This window comes from Mastomys coucha, unplaced genomic scaffold (genome assembly GCF_008632895.1).
Source record: "Mastomys coucha isolate ucsf_1 unplaced genomic scaffold, UCSF_Mcou_1 pScaffold15, whole genome shotgun sequence".
Classification (NCBI taxonomy): domain Eukaryota; kingdom Metazoa; phylum Chordata; class Mammalia; order Rodentia; family Muridae; genus Mastomys; species Mastomys coucha.
Window position 1 is genome coordinate 139,791,951 of NW_022196897.1, and position 16,149 is coordinate 139,808,099.

At 50.3% G+C, this 16,149-nt stretch overlaps 1 protein-coding gene across 1 annotated transcript in view; it reads left to right on the plus strand.

Annotated features, from left to right (window-relative positions):
* Bpifb4 (BPI fold containing family B member 4) overlaps positions 1-16,149 on the plus strand; it is a 25,602-nt gene that overhangs the window by 5,590 nt on the left and 3,863 nt on the right. Inside the window, exons 5-15 of the mRNA XM_031373721.1 lie at positions 165-269; positions 918-1,061; positions 2,827-2,890; positions 3,259-3,319; positions 4,301-4,392; positions 5,841-6,044; positions 7,870-7,923; positions 10,206-10,376; positions 11,479-11,546; positions 13,197-13,239; positions 15,226-15,289. Coding sequence (XP_031229581.1) covers positions 165-269; positions 918-1,061; positions 2,827-2,890; positions 3,259-3,319; positions 4,301-4,392; positions 5,841-6,044; positions 7,870-7,923; positions 10,206-10,376; positions 11,479-11,546; positions 13,197-13,239; positions 15,226-15,289 — 1,070 coding nt within the window. The remainder of the gene's footprint in view (positions 1-164; positions 270-917; positions 1,062-2,826; positions 2,891-3,258; positions 3,320-4,300; positions 4,393-5,840; positions 6,045-7,869; positions 7,924-10,205; positions 10,377-11,478; positions 11,547-13,196; positions 13,240-15,225; positions 15,290-16,149) is intronic.

Genomic DNA, 16,149 nt, shown 5'->3' on the forward strand with positions numbered 1-16,149 from the left:
TTTTTTTTTATCTGCCTTGAACTTCTCTATGTTTTCCCCATGGGCCTCAAGTATCTCTGTGGTAGGAGGACAGAGCGTGGGGAGCAGAGGAGGCGGTGTGAGGGAGGGTGTTCGTGGCAGCGGATGGCAGCAGTCGCCAGCTCATCTCTCTTGATTGCTTGCAGGCTGCGTATTGTGGAACTTACCCTTCCCCGGGTGTCTGTGAGACTCCTGCCTGGTGTGGGTGTCTACCTGAGCTTGTACACCCGTGTGGCCATCAATGGAAAGAGGTACGTGCCCTAGGTCCAGGAGAGGTCCCTGACAGAAGAGCTTGGGCAAGCTACCTCTTCTCATCATGTGTGGTTGCTGCGTCCATCATGGGTGGAAAGAGCAGGGAGACCAAGTGTCTGAACTCGGAGTCAGCCTGTGGTGATCCCTTCAGCAGGAAAGGCAGTTTCGGGTGGTGTTCAGGGTCTGGGAATCTGGAGGGTGGGAGAAGCCTAAGTTGCAGTACTGAGACAAGTCTCCTAAGGCCACTGAGCCCTTTGGAGTTCGCTAGCAAGGCCACGCTGCTTCTGGTTGGCTGTGGCCATGGGGAGAGCGCCTTCCTAGTCACCCAGTGTGGTGACCTTGGAGAGTGGGACTCATATCCTCGGGGTGGGGTGGAGTCACGTCTACAAAATCAGGATGGTTACCTTGTAAATCAGAGTTTGTACCAAGCCCTGCTCCTAGCTTTAAAATTCTCACTGGCTGAGGATGAGAGAGATTTGTCCTGATGCCTTGAGGCAGTGGGATAGCACTCGGTTTGGGGCTCTGAGACGTGATGTCAAGAAGAATCAGTGCTAAGATCTGAGGTGACAGGTGCCTGACAGGCCTGTGCAAGACTGAGATGTGGTGAGAGTGGCTGAGGGTCTCATGGGTCACCTGGTCTCCTCCAGCCTCATCGGCTTCCTGGATATTGCGGTGGAGGTAAACATCACTGCCAAAGTTCGGCTGACCATGGACCGCACAGGCTACCCGCGGCTGGTCATTGAGCGCTGTGACACCCTCCTGGGAGGCATCAAAGTCAAGCTGCTTCGGGGGTGAGTGTGAGGTGGAGAGGAACAGGGCAGGACGGCAGGGCACTGCAGCCACCTGTTCTGGGAAAGAAGATGATCCCACACAGAGACCACACATATGGAGAGACTGGCACCTACTTGGTGGTCATTTAAGGGCTGTGCCTTTGAGCCCAGGATGTGGGCATCCATTCACCTTGGAGAGGCCTGCCCAGATTCAAATCTCAGTTCCAGTGCTCCTTGCTGCGTGGCCCTGAACAACTCTGAGTCCCAAATTCTGTATCTGGGAAATGGAGTAGATTCTGTCTTTGGGAGCCAAGATAATGAGCATAAGGCCATTGGTATAGAATCTGGCTTGTTGTCAGAGTTTATGAAAATATATCCCAGAGGGCTTATGTGACTGTGAGTATCCCAACGGATAGAAAGGTTCTCGTCTGGTTATAGTCGATGTATCTCTGATTGGGGGTGTGTGTGAGAGAGTTTTCTGTTTTCTCTACAAAGTGACTATGCTCCTATCCTTTGTCCAGAGAATTGTCAGGCATCCCTGTATTGGCCAGCATGTTGTCCCCAGGGCTGGGAGATCTTGACTGAGGGCACATTAATGACAGTTCAGAGCCCAGTGCCCATCTGTTCACTCCCTCAGTCTTTGAGGTCTCTAGTCCCTGTTTTCTCTCCTGTCTTACTAATCCTTTGGCCCCATCACCCCAGCCTACATCTCATGTGCACTCTAGGAGTGAGAGACTCATTGTGCGACCAGAATTCCAACCCCCCCCCACCCCCCGCCTCATGTAGCTTCCCTCCTTGTGGTTCAGGATGGATAGGGACAGAGAAAACAAGGCTCCAAGGTCGAGCACAGCTCTCCCCAGACTTTCACATTCACTTCTTTCAGAGTGCTGAATGATGGAGGTGCAGATGGAGCTGGCCATGGCTGCTCACCATAGCTCTCCTTCTGCTTCCTTGAGTTACATCAGGCAGACACCAGTGTGGCTCCACAGCCACACCCCTTCATGCCCACAGGCTTCTGCTCTAAAACTTGGCTCTTTCCCTTCATTCAGCTGGGTGACGTTTCTGCACCCAAACACTGCAGTGCCCTTGTCTAACGTCTTAGAGCTGTGTGTTATTCCCGGACGAGCTGACATTCAATTGGCCATGCTGTTTCATCCATCTGTTGGATGTTCTAAATGCCATACTGTGAGCTTAGATAAAGTAGTATATTGATTTGTACCCAGGGAAAATGAAAAGCCAATAGCCATGTAGAAAACAGAAAGAATTGGAGGGAAGGTCTGCGTAGCCAGGAATCTGGGATGTCCCAGCCTCTCTGGTACGACAGAGGCCTGATATCTGTGGTTTGTGGAAGAATGGAAGAAAGGAAGAGAGAGGAAGAAGTAGGGAGGGAAGGAAGAAAGAAAGGGAAAGGAATGAAGGGGAAGAGAAGTTAAAGAGAGAATAGAGGGATGGTGGAAGAGAGAAAGGAAATGGGAAGGGACAGAGGAAGGGAAGAAAGGGAGGGCGTGAGGGAGGGAGGGAAGGGAGAAGGGAGTGAGTGAGTGAGTGAGTGAGTGAGGGAGGGAGGGAGGGAGGGAGGGACTGAGGGAGGGGATAGAAGGGAGGGAAGGGACAGAGGGGAGGAAGGGAGTTTGTTGTTGGCCTGAGGGAGAGCCCTCTGTCTGGAGCCACTGTCCAGGGCTCAAGGGCTCTCAGTGCTCAGAGCTGGAGCTGTGCACTGGTGTGGCTGGGCATCCCAGAGCCCTCCGTGCTTATGAATCTCCTCACCCTGCCCCTCCCTCTGTAGGCTTCTCCCCAACCTGGTGGACAACTTAGTGAACAGAGTGCTGGCCAACGTACTCCCTGACCTGGTGAGGATGGGTGAGAGAGATTCACGTCTCCAGGGTCACACAGGTGACCCAGCAGGTTGGAAGGGGCCAGAGCTGCTATGTTCATGTTGGTTGGGACCATTGAGTGGCGAGACGGGGGGGGGGGCCCAACCTGAGCACACACAGTTCTGGACCCCAAGCTGGGGTGCTTTTGCTTTTGAGTGACACCTCTAAATTTGTTTCCCATCTTTAAAAAGATGGGAATCAGGAGAGATCCCCTGTCCTGGGCTGTGATGAGGACACGGCCCACAGGGAAGATCAAGCAAGCCACCCCACTTGCTGCTTCTGCCACGTGTATGTTACTCCCCAGCTTCCACAGCTCCTTAGCTCCCTGATGTCTCTTCCCACAGCTCTGCCCCATTGTGGACGTGGTTTTGGGTCTTGTCAATGACCAACTGGGTCTCGTGGACTGTAAGTGTTCCCTCTTTGCTAGTGGTTGCCAATGTCTACTGATACCTGCTTGACCCAGCCCCAGGGACACTGAAGCAGATGGGAGGAAGGTCCAGGGACGTGGGCAGCCCTTGCAAGTCCCAGAGGTTCTATAAGAATAGTCAGGCTTCCCATGCTGGCTATTGCTGTTGCCACGCCCCCTCCCCTCAGGGCATGGGAGGCACGACCCAGACAACAGTCAGAATTCTAGGTGGAAGCCTGGCTCTGCCCTGGCAGCAATGGAAAGTGTCCTCATTCTCTAAAAGAAGGCAGTGCATACCCTGATTAGACCTTGAGGACCAGGCTGCAGTGCGACCACCAGTCCTGGATTTCTGAGATGGCCCCTGAAAGCAAGGCAGTCCCGTAGCATCTTCTCTCCCATGGCAGTACCCGCAATGCTTCAGGCTTTAACCCCTGCAGCCACACAGCACAGCCCTATTTGCTATGCAGCCCACAGAAGAGCTGGTTTTGTTCCAACCCCATCTCTGACTCTCTGGGAACTAGGCTCCTTGAGGATGGCTTTCCAAGATAGGGAAGGAAGGCGAAGAAGATAAGGCGCTTATTACAATCAGTCAGGGAAATGTAGATCCAACTGAGGAGCACACTGTGCAGCCTTAAGAGTTCCCCAGTGCACAGCTAGGAGCTAGCGCACACTTCACAGCTGACAAAGTTCATCACTATTGGGACCTCTCTCCCAACTCTGCCACGGAAGCTAAAGGGTGACATTAAACACACTTTCCAAAGGAAGAAGTGAGTTCCAGAGAGGTGCAGAGACTTGTCTGTGGTCACACAGCAAGGAAGGGTCAGAGATAGGGTTGGAACAAAATCCGGCTCTTCCTTGAAGCATAAGCTGGATGGAGACATAGTCCACACACTAACCCCAGCCACATCCATAGGTATGAGGGCACATAGGTGTGTCTTGTAGGGAAGGGACCATAATGTGACCCTCTTCTTTGACCACAGCTTTGGTGCCTCTGGGAATACTTGGGAGTGTGCAGTACACTTTCTCCAGCCTTCCACTGGTGACTGGGGAATTCCTTGAGTTGGACCTTAATGTAAGTGATAGACTGGAGACCTTCTTTCTGAAGTTGAGTGTGGGATTAGCATGGACACACACACACACACACACACACACACACACACACACACAAGGTATCTACACATACTGGGAACAACATCTGATCAGGACTCTTCGTGGATTAGAGACTTCTAGGACAGAGCTGGGAAGCATCCCCAGCCGCCATTCAGTGCTTACTGTGAGCCAGGCATGTCCCTAGTGAGTGCTTCTCACTGATGAGCTCAGTGTGCTCTCGGAACTGCAAGACTTGTTTTTCTGGCACAGAGACGTGGCTCCATTATCAAGATCACACAGCTAGTGAGTGCGTGCTCAGGCTCTGAGTGTCTGCAGCTGCAGCTAGGGGCTTGGGTCTGCTAGAGAAGCAATGGCAATTAGCCTGCTAGTACAAAATTAACAATCAGCTCTTAATGAGTTTTCAAAAGTCTAGTTGGCAGTGTTTGCTGAATTCCATAGTATAAACACTCCCACAGTGGCCAGCGCCAACCTGGGAAATAGGACTTCACTTAAAAGTTGGGAGACTGGATCTTGTGAGCTGGGGTGAGCAGATCCTCTAGCACCCACTGTGCATGGGCACCAGTGTCGGCAGGGCCACCCATGGGTCATCTGGGTATGATGTTCCCCTAGCCTTTAGCACAGGGATGTAGGTCCATGCCCATGTCACATGGTGTTCATTGCAGAGACATGCTTCCTGGTCTGCGTCCACTGCTGAATGAGAAGCAGGGAATAGAACAAAGCCTCTGCTTTGAGGGAATTTCTGATCTATTGTAAGAGAAGCCATGAGAATTCTTTAAGTAAACAGGCAGTAACAGATCCAGCACCACAACAGAACCTAAAACAGGGCCTGGGATGCACTAGCAAAGCCAATGAGGGCTTCTAAGAGGAGGCAGCCCTTGAACTGTCAATGTGTGCATGCATGGTCACCTGTACCGTCCATGGCCTGTCTGATTAGAGAAATGCAACAAGTACTGAGGGAGCGCATGGCAGGGGTGGTAAGGAGGTGGGAGGGGGCCTGGCTCAGTGCTGGCCCTGGTGGTTGAGGTGCAGAAAGAAGATGAGGGCAGAGTAGCTAATCTCTGAGTCCAGAGAGGTCCCTGGAGCATTGCACAGGGCATCATCTTTGGAGATGGGTGTACCAGTGTGGACTGTGTAGGTTCAGGGGCAGTCACACATCTACTCACTGGGATGGGCTGAGACACTGGATCTGTGCCATTGTGTATGTATGCATGCATGTGGGTGTGTGCATGCCTGTGTGTAACTGCAGTTGTAACTGATCATAAAGTAGGAGCTGCCATGACCTCCTTTCCTTTCAAGCAGAAGAAAATCTGTCCATAAGAGTTAGTTTAAATTCATGTGTGCAACCAGGAAGGACTGTCCAGACCCCTCCTTCTGACTCGTTTCTCCCCTCCCCCTTTCTATGCTCCTCAGACTCTAGTTGGGGAGGCAGGAGGTGACCTCATTGACTACCCCCTGGGGAGGCCAGCTATATTGCCCAGGCCACAGATGCCAGAACTACCCCCCATGGGCGACAACACCAACTCCCAGCTGGCTATCTCGGCCAACTTCCTGAGCTCTGTGCTGACCATGCTGCAGAAGCAAGGTGCTCTGGATATCGACATTACTGATGGCATGGTGAGTCAACCTAGCAGGGCACTGAGTGGCTGGCCTGGGTCCTTCCTAGCTTGTGCTTTAGAGGAAGGACTAAGGATGGTCCTGCCTTTTACTCCGTACTCCAATTAACCCTTTCGATGGTGATCCACCCATCCATCCATCCATCCATCCATCCATCCATCCATCCATCCATATACATCCATCCCTCCATCCCTCCCTCCATTCCTCCATCTCTCCATCCATCCCTCCCTCCTTCCATCCCTCCATCCCTCCATCCCTCCTCCCTCCATCTCTCCATCCATCCATCCATCCATCCATCCATCCATCCATCCATCCATCTATCCATCCATTATCTGTCTATCAGAGCCTCTCACGAGCCTCATAGGCATGTAAGCTGCTTCTGGTCCCAGGAGGAGGCAGTTGCTCTCTGTTTGGTGTGGTTTATTTCAGTCCTTTATTAAAGGAATAGCATATTCACATGAGAGCACCTTAATATGAACATTTAGAACTCTTTCAGTTGGCCAACATGCATACACAAGTAATCAAAAGGGGCATGAAAACAAAACACTAGCTTCCTGGAGAAGCATGCAGGAGCCACTCTCTCCATCCCTTAACAGACTTCTGACCTTTAAACTGCCACAGTGTAGTGCAGTCATGTTTATACATGCTTCACCCAGTTTACCAGATCCTATTTTGCCACATGCAAATCATATCTATATATTCAGATACCTTCTTTCTGACTTACCCATCCACTTACCCATCCACTGTTCATCCACTCCTCCATTCACCATTTATCCATGCACTTCCCATCCAACCATTCACAAACCCATACAGTCATACATCTAGCAGTCTGTCTGTCCATTCATCCACCCACCCATCCACTCATCTATTATCCAGACGCCCATTCATTATCTCTCAGTCTATCTATCCATCCATTCATCCACCCACCCACCCACCCATTCATCTCCTATCCTCTTGGGCATCCATCCATTGTCTCTCAGTCTATCTACCTATACTATATACTTATCCATCTACCCATCATCCTACTATACTCTGGGACAGTTTGAAGTTTTGAGATATAGCAGTATAAACTATACATTTCACAGCTTCTCCTAAGCATGAGCTATTAAGAAAAAACCAAACCAAAAAACCAAAAAACCAATATCACTACCCAAAACATGGGAATCTAATTTACTGAGAAAGAAAGTGTCCACTTAGGCCCAGGGCAGGCGGCACTCTGGCAGAGTTACAAGTGTTCCTATTGAACAGGTGACCAGGGCCCTGCCTTGAGAGTGCACCTATGCAGGAGGCAATGACTTTGCTGCATTGGTTCTATGGTCACCATCTCTCTCTCTCTCTCTCTCTCTCTCTCTCTCTCTCTCTCTCTCTTCCCTCTTCCTTCCCTCCCTCTTCTTCTCCACACCTCCTCTTTCTCTTTCTGACAAGTGGTACTGCCTTTCATCCTTGAGGTTTTAGGAAGTGAGTAGACATGAAGGAGAAATGAAGGAGCAGAGCAGAGGAGGCCAAGCAGATGCTAGGCTGTGCACATGGACTCCCCCAGGGTTTCCTGGATTTTATGAAGAATTCCTAGAGAGGAAAGATTTGGGTTTGCCTTGACTACATCAGGCTATATGTGTAGATAGACAGCCTAAGTGGTTGGCCCCATCCACTTAGCCACACAACTGCAATGTGGTCTACACAGTGGCCACTCTGGAGTATTCTTGGAGTGCTGGGCTTTCCAAGGGATATGTCTGTTTTAGGGTGCACTGGAATCTAAGCGCGGTGGCCCAGCACCCGTCTGTCCCCATCGTCTCAGGACTCACATGCCCTTGTCTTTGTCCCACAGTTTGAAGATCTCCCTCCACTTACCACTTCCACACTGGGAGCCTTGATTCCCAAGGTACGTAAGCAATCCCAATGGTGTCCCTGTCTTTAGATTCTTTTATGTCCCGAGGGGAATGTCTCCATGTCACTGGTATATATAGTTGGTGCTCTGCAGTTTTAAGAGGTGCCCCTTTGGTTAAGAGAAAACAGAACTCATGGCTAGAGGCCTCTGCAGATAATGATGACACCGGGAATGGCTTTGCCTCTTCATTTGGGTAAGGTTCTAACCTGGCTCCCTGGGGCTCAGGATAGGTATAAAGGCCAGATCCTGGTGAGGGGACACAGGAGGGTCAGGATGACATACCCTGGACCTTGGTGGTGGGCCAGCCTGCACAGTCTCGCCTTGGCCTGGCTACTCCTGGGCCAAGGACTATGCAGCGATGGAGTTTGAACTCAGGGTCTTGCTTATGTCAGACAAGTGCTTTCCCCTTTGTGTGACTTTGGACCTAGTCTTAGCATTTCTGAGTTTATTCTTTTTATTTGTAGAAAAAGGTTTGTTCAGGTTGTCCAGAGGGACAGCTAGGGCTGGGCATACACAGGCACAGGGCAGTTCTGGAGGAGTTGTCAGGTGTTTAGAGAAAGGCATGACTCAGCATATTATAGCTGCCAAAGACCTCACCTGTCTAAGCCTTCTCATCTGGAAATGAAGGCCCAGAATGGACATTTGCAGATGTTAACAGCTGTTCTTGCTGATATCTACAGATTTCCTTTCAAGTGGCTCTATAAAGGCAGAACAGAGGCCTCTCTATTCCCAACTCTAGTTCTGGGCATCGAAGAACTCTATGGGTGGGGAGAGGCCACATAGGGTGGAGCATATTCATTTAAAGCTCTCTGTATCGTTCTCCATCTATTTCCATCTGTCTCATTAGTTCAGGAGACAGAGAAGTGATTGGTAACAAAACTCAGCACGTGATCATTACCGCCCTCATGTGGTTGGCATTTGAATAGCAGAAGCAGCATTCTGAGTTCTAAGTCTCTGCAGCTCCATCATGGACCTCTGATACTGGACCACTTCCTGTGCACACTGCCCCTGATACCTCACGAGACTGTCCCAGAATCCCCTCTTTCATTGGGAGACAGATCCCGTTCTCAGCTGGACAACAGGCACAGAGAGATCACACAGAGTCAGAGGCCATTTACAAGAACATAGGGCTTTAAATGGCTCAAGGGATTGAAGCTAGACAAGGTGGCAAGTGACTTGAGCCATAGAGAGCAGCTTGACCAAAGCTCTGGTGGCCTTCTGGGCACTGCTGCCCTGGAGACACAGTTGCAGATGCCTCGGGGTCTCTGAGGGAGGCATTACCAAGTCTCAGAGGGATTGTCTCTTTTGGTTGGGGTGTTTGGACCTCAAGTTTCTCTGGGGAAACATCTTGAAAATCTCTATGAATAACCAGTTGACCAAATGTCTGGTTAGTTGGTGCTCATGTCCCTGAGGGTGATTTTGGAGGATGAATTGAATGGCTGAATTTGTTTGTGGACCAAGAGTTCATACAGTTCATGTCAGCCCTCTTGTGTCTTCTTAGGCATAATCGCCCTCATCCCAGCCATGGGCAAAATCTGCATGAGAAACAGTTGGCTTCCCACTCCCTCTGAAAGTGTCCAAGGGTTTGTGCAGTGTCCAGGGCCTGCTTTCCATATTTAGAGTTTTATATGGAATGAACTGGGTATTTGGTAACTGTGGTAAACCTGTCTTTTAATGAGCTATCCCTTCAGCACGTTAGCTTTGGGGAGATGATCTGTCCCCAAGCGCCTGTACTGGGGTCCCCAAGGGGACCCAGCCAGTCCCTGCTGGTGAACTCTCTCTATCTTAAGATGATTTGGGGCTACCTTCACATCCCAGAAAGGATGTAAAGGGCCCTGCGCCCTCTGCTGGTCATGGGCAGTAAGCTGTAACAGTTGTCTCTGGCCTCTTCATTTCTCTAGTCCAGGAAAAATAAAAGTGCCCAGAGTTTGAGTGACTGACTTAATAAAATTTCGATTGTCACTCAGCTCCTGTTCCAGTGCTTCAGGAGACACCACTTGACTCTCAGACAGATCCTGAGCATCTTCATGTGTCTGGCATTGAGCTTGAGGCTCCATTCATCTTGTTACATGTAGTTTGTGTGGTGGTCCCACATGAGGGGATCAGAGAGAGCAGCGTCTTGCCCTACTCAACAGCTGGTCTATGACTTTGCCTGGACCGAGTGGGCATCCCATGTTGAGGAACCTTCTCCCACTCTGCCCACTCTGTGTTTGGAGGTTGGCTGACAAAAATCCACTCTCGATGACCCTGCCCACCCAGCCTGGTTCCACCTACAGGTGTTCCAGCAATATCCCGAGTCCCGTCCACTCACCATCAGGATCCAGGTGCCCAATCCCCCAACTGTGACACTTCAGAAGGACAAGGCGCTGGTGAAGGTGTTTGCCACCTCTGAAGTTGTGGTCTCCCAGCCCAATGATGTAGAGACCACCATCTGCCTCATCGATGTGGTATGTGTCTGATGGTGAAGCCCTCCACCCCCAAGCTATGTCTGAAGACAGAGCCATAAGGTCTCCCAGGCTCCCTGTCTTCTTTGCATCCCCACCACCCCATCAGCGATGAGCCATCCAGCTTAGGGGCTGTCCCCCACAACCCTACCAGTGATGAGGCATCCAGCTTAGGGGCTGTCCCCCACAACCCCACCAGTGATGAGCCATCCAGCTTAGGAGCTGTCCCCTTTGTTTGTTGGAAGCAGACATTAGTCTTCATGAGGCTGTTTCATTTTATTTTATTTATTAGGGGAAAACAGTCAGGAGGCAGTGAGAAATTTTCCCTTGACAAAGCTTCTGTTTGAAGAGGCAGAGGAGTGTAGATATTTTTGTCTCTCTTAAGGGCAGGGCAATTATGATTGGCAGGGGTGCTGAGCATTTTTAATGGCTCATTCCTAGAAAGTTTCAAATCTGCATTCCCAAGGGACCTTGGGGAGTTTTGTCAACACCCACAGTGCTCGTCTTGGGCACGTCTCTGAGAAATGTTCACTCAGCCCTGACAGAGACTTATGTGAAAACAGCAGTGGGTGTTGGCTGACTCCTGCATGCCAGCCATAGATTTGGGGTGCTCTTGGCAGTCTCATGCTTATGAGGGGCCAGGCCTCTTTGCAGAGTGACTTACCATATGGGTGAATGTGCGCACTGTACACTGTGAGCACTCAGTTGGCAGCAGGAGGTGGGAGAATGTTGACGCTGAGGTGGCATGATCTGAGCCAGGCCAGGCAGGGCTGTAGGCTCTGGAAGCCAGGACCACAGTCTCAGTGGCGGGTCACTGTGTCAGGGTCCTTAGCTGGCTCACATACCTGGGCTGTTGTTGGAAACTCACTATGGTAGGCATGGGACACACTGCCATTTCCAACTTACATCTGATGATGCCAAGAAAGGACGACACTCCCACCCCTGACCCTGACCACAGTAGGTTGTCATGCTTCAGCTGGGAGCACCACCATCCAGCCTTAAAGTAGCTCATTGGTCCTGGATATGCAGACACCGTGAGGACACAGCAGTAATGTAATGCTTATGACATTAATGGCACTTATTCTCCCCTCACCCCAACCTCCAGGACACAGACCTCTTGGCTTCATTCTCTGTAGAAGGGGACAAGCTCATGATCGATGCCAAACTGGATAAGTAAGAGGGTCTATGGTGGTGGGTTTCTGCTCCTCAGAGCATGTTTTCTGTACTGAGACAGCTGGTATTGGCTCATGCAGGGCCACCAGGCAGGGGTTGAGGTTGGCTACGTGACTGTCAGGGCTGGGTAAATCCAAGAAGTTAAATCTAAAAGACTACAGAAGCGACCATGGTTCTGTCTGTTGAGACTGCCAAGGACCAAAGCCAGGAAAAGAGTCAAGAAAACCTGTTGTGTCAGGAAGTGCATCAAGGGTCACCACGGTGCTGGTGACAATGAGTTGCTAGACTACTCTTACTCCTTTATCCACATGCTGTGGCCTTCCTAAAGGTCTAGGACATCAGGGCCTCTATTCTCCTGTTTTAGAGGTGAGAAGCTAGGGGCCAGAGAGGTGGATGTGCTAACTCAAAGCCATCAGAGTTAAGCTAGGAGCCAGTGCATCTGTCACCCTGAATGGGCAGCCCTGAATCCATCACTGACTGGTTGTGTGATGTCAGCCAGCTGACTTCTCTGAGCTTCCGTCTTCTCATCTGGCAACAACAGCCTTCACAAGATCCACGAGAAAGACCGCCATTCACTGGGTGCCTCTGGTGCAGACACTGAAGGGTCTGGAAGTGTCTCTGTCTAATCTTGATCCAACTCTGTAGAAATAAGTGTTATTATCAATCCCATTTCAATATTGATGAGACCCTACTTTGGACTGTCAGCCCCACATTTAGCTCAGGATACGTTTTCCTTTTGGTGGTCAGTGTTTATGAAGCCCAGCAATGGGAGATAGTCATGTGTGATGCTAGTTGGCTACCCAGGTTGGTCCAGCGGCTGGGGGAGGGGGTTGCCAGCCATGAATGGTGAGAAGAGCAGCCGTGGGCAGAGCAGGAGCTTCTGGAGAGGAGAGCAGGGCTTTCCACTGAGGAGAGGGACATGAACAGCTTGCAGTGTGTCAAGGCATTTGGATGGTGTGTTGGGAGCAGAAGGCTGGGCATGGACCACAGGATGTTCAGCCTGGGACATCTTCTCCTTGGGAGGCTGCTGTCACCCCAGGAGGAAGCTGAATCTTCCTTTTGAGCAGCCATAAATTCCCTCTGCCTTTGGGGAGAGCCTGTGAGTCTGTCAAGACAGGGCTGTGGGCTTCACTGTGACCCTATTGGTACAGAGTACCACACCCAGGCCTCTCTTCTCGGAGTAGGACAGGAGCAGAGCACACAGGCTCAGGGTGAATCCTGTTACCTATCTGTAGCTCTGTGGCTGAGCTGAAAGACCCTGCAGCCTCAGCCTGGGGTCAAGGGGATGCTATGAGGATTAAGGGAAATATAGGTAGTCAGTGTCCACAAAGAGCACACAGAAGTTCCGACTGTGTCATAAGGATCCTTCATTTAGTCCTGGCAGCCATTCCCTCTATGGGAGAGGAAACTGAGGCACAGAGGAGTGAGGTTCCTAAGATCTCACAGCCAGTCTAGGATAAAGCTGTAATTTCAAGCTTACATCTATCAGCATGGTGCTTAAAATGTTCCTGGTGCTCAGTACAGGAAAGTGAACTGATCTAATTGGTTCTGCCCAGAGTCTTCCCAGGGATGCTGGTGGAGAGGCTTCTGACAGTTGTTAGGAGTTCTGGGCCACTATTGCTTTTAATGGGCCACATTCTTCCTCTGCAGGACCAGCCTCAACCTCAGAACCTCGAACGTGGGCAACTTTGATGTAAGTATTAGGACTTAGGCATTAGAGAAGACCTTTTGAGAGGTCCACATCCTCTGGGCCTAGCAGGTGCCTAGCAATGCTACTGTCGCTGCAGTGCCCACGTGCAAGAAAGGGGTGGTGCTCAGACACAATGGCACTGCTCCTCTTAGCAGATGCCTTAGGACCTCACCCATGTCCTACTTCTTCAGAAGGAGGCACAAGGGCAACCGGGTGCTAGGGGCCCATCTCTCCTCTTGAAGTTGGGGGGGGGCAGGGCCCACGTGTGACTTGTCTGTGAGCACTGCCCACTCAGGCCGAGTCTCCATTTTCTCCTACAAAAGGGTACGCGGTGTGGACTCATTTCTCTTCTAAATATCGGGTCCTAGTGTGCTGCCTTTTAAAAGTTCACAAACCTGAGGTGCTTGGAGTCAAAGAATGATACCCAGCCCTATTTCTTTTGTTTACTCTTGGGTCCCCCACCTGAGGCTTTAGAAATGTGCTTACTTCCTCTCTCTCTCCTATCCCCTTCCCTCCCTTCCCCTCTCCTCCTTTTCCCTCCCCTCTCCCTCACTCCCTCTCCTCCCATCCTCTCCCCTCCCATCCTCTCCCCTCTCTCAATAATTACTGATTTGGGGCAGCCTTGGATGAGATTTGTGCACATGCTGAGAAAGGCAGGCCCATTCATCCTGTCACTTACCTTTGAGCTTCTCCAACCCTAAGCCTTGCAGCAGTGCAGTTGATGCCACTAGCTCAGTTTCAGGCAGAGAAGCTGCCCCCAGCTTCTCAGCTGCCCGGGCAGAGTTCCCACTAGAACAGATGGGGAGGCTCCAGATGGGGAGGCATACCACATCCCATGATCTCAATGGATATGCATGGAGTTTCTAGGCACAGCATCAGCTCAAAGCTAGCCTTTTCTTCCATGAATAGCATCTCTCACGTAGTCCTACCAAAATTCTTGGACTTAGACAGTTAGTAAATCCTCCACCTTTTCCAAATAAGAACAGTAAACTCAGGGACTTTGCTGACTTACCATAGGGGATTGATCATTTATCAGAGCCATGGAGGGGGCTCACTGGGCTAGGTGCCCACACTTGCCTGTGCAGAGCCCCATGGAAGGTCTTTGCACACCTTGTTTGTTCTGATTTTCAGCACCCCATGTAGCAGGGATTGTCTACTCCTCTCTGGACGTGGAGAGCCCATAGCCTAGAGAAGTTGAGGACAGTTGTGCAGCTGGCCCTCAGCATCAGTGAGGGATCAGCTCCAGAGCCCCCAAGGTGGCCCAAATCCATGGATGCTCATGGTCTGTGTGTAACGTGTAGTGTTTGCATGTGGCCAGCAATCCTCCTGTTTACTTTCCTTCTGATCTTGATCATGCGACATGTGACTGGGGTTATTATCTGCATAGCTTAGGGAATCACGAAGAGAGGAAAGACCTGAAACACATTTAGTGAAGATTCATTTTTGTTGTTTCTGTCGTTGTTACAGAGTCTTATATTGCTAGCCCAGGCTGGCCTTGAACTCATGGCAACCTTCCTGCTTCAGCCTACATGTAATTCTGTTTTCCAATATTTGTGAAACACATGGTTTGAATCCCTAGAAGCAGGGTTCATGGACATAGAGGCCTGACTATGTGACTAATAGCTGAAGGCCAGGCAGGCAATAGGATCCCCTCCTGATCCCCAGAGTCTTTGCAAGTGGATCCACTGCACACTTGAGGAAGTTAGAGGTCAGAGAGGTTCAGAGCCTTCCCACAAGTTCCTGGAGGTTGAGTTGGGATGCTCCTCAGCCTCCTGGGGAGGAACTAAGCCTTCTTTGCCACTTGCCTCCTAGCAGCCACGATCTGGTCCTTTTCTTCTCTGGACGTGGGTCAAGGGCACTGACAGGCTGTGATCTGGAGTCTTTGGGGTTCTCTCAAGGCAGTGCTAGGCCTTCACCTTGGACTCCAGGTCCCTCAGGGTCTGTCAGAGCTGGCTGCAGCCCTACCTGAGCTTTGTTCTTCTTCCTCAGGTGTTCATCTTGGAGATGTTGGTTGAGAAGATCTTTGACCTAGCGTTTATGCCCGCGATGAATGGTAAGAGTGGGTGCCCATGCTTCTCTGGGGGCATGTGGCTTGGAGATCTAGTGACTGCTGGCTTATTGAGTATATTGAGTATATTGACTGTATATATCCAATAAGGTAACATTTCCAAGGACTTCAAGGACTTCAATAAAAGTAGATTGATTTATGTCTTTAAAGGCAAATGTTCTTTAAGCTTTAAAAATGAATAAGAACTAATTTTAGATTGTTTTGAGATGGAGTCTCACTGTATAGTCCAAGCTTGTGATCCTAATGCTTCTTCTGCCTACATATTGGGATTATAGGTGTATGCCTCTGTGCCCAGTTTAATATCTTTATATTTACTTAGCAAGTAACAAATGCCCACATTTCTGTGAGAAGGTATAGCATTGCTCACCAACTCCCTCATATATTTCCTGTTTGGCTGGTGGTTGTGTTTTTCTGATTCCCGTCAGGATTGTATGTGTGTAAAATTTCAAAGCACAGAATAAGTTTTTGAAGATGACCCACCTAGGGCCATCTGAACATCTGAACATTTAGCATTTCCTACTGAACTCGTTCTCTCCATTTCTGGCCCCTCAAGATCACCCCTGACTCCTTAGGTGTCATAGCAGGGAGAGAGGCAAGCTTCAGGACTGGACACACCAGAGCTGGAGACTCTCGACCTGGCTTGGTACCCTTGAAACAAGTCCTTTTAGTTTTTCCAGATGCAATTTATTTCCTTTAAATGTGCGAGATTTAACTAGATCTATGCTTCCCAAAGTAAGTTCCAAACAATAGCACCTTAAGAAAAGTGCTCTGGGCTGACGAGATGGCTCAGCGAGTAAGAGCACTGACTGCTCTTCCAAAGGTCCTGAGTTCAAATCCCAGCAACC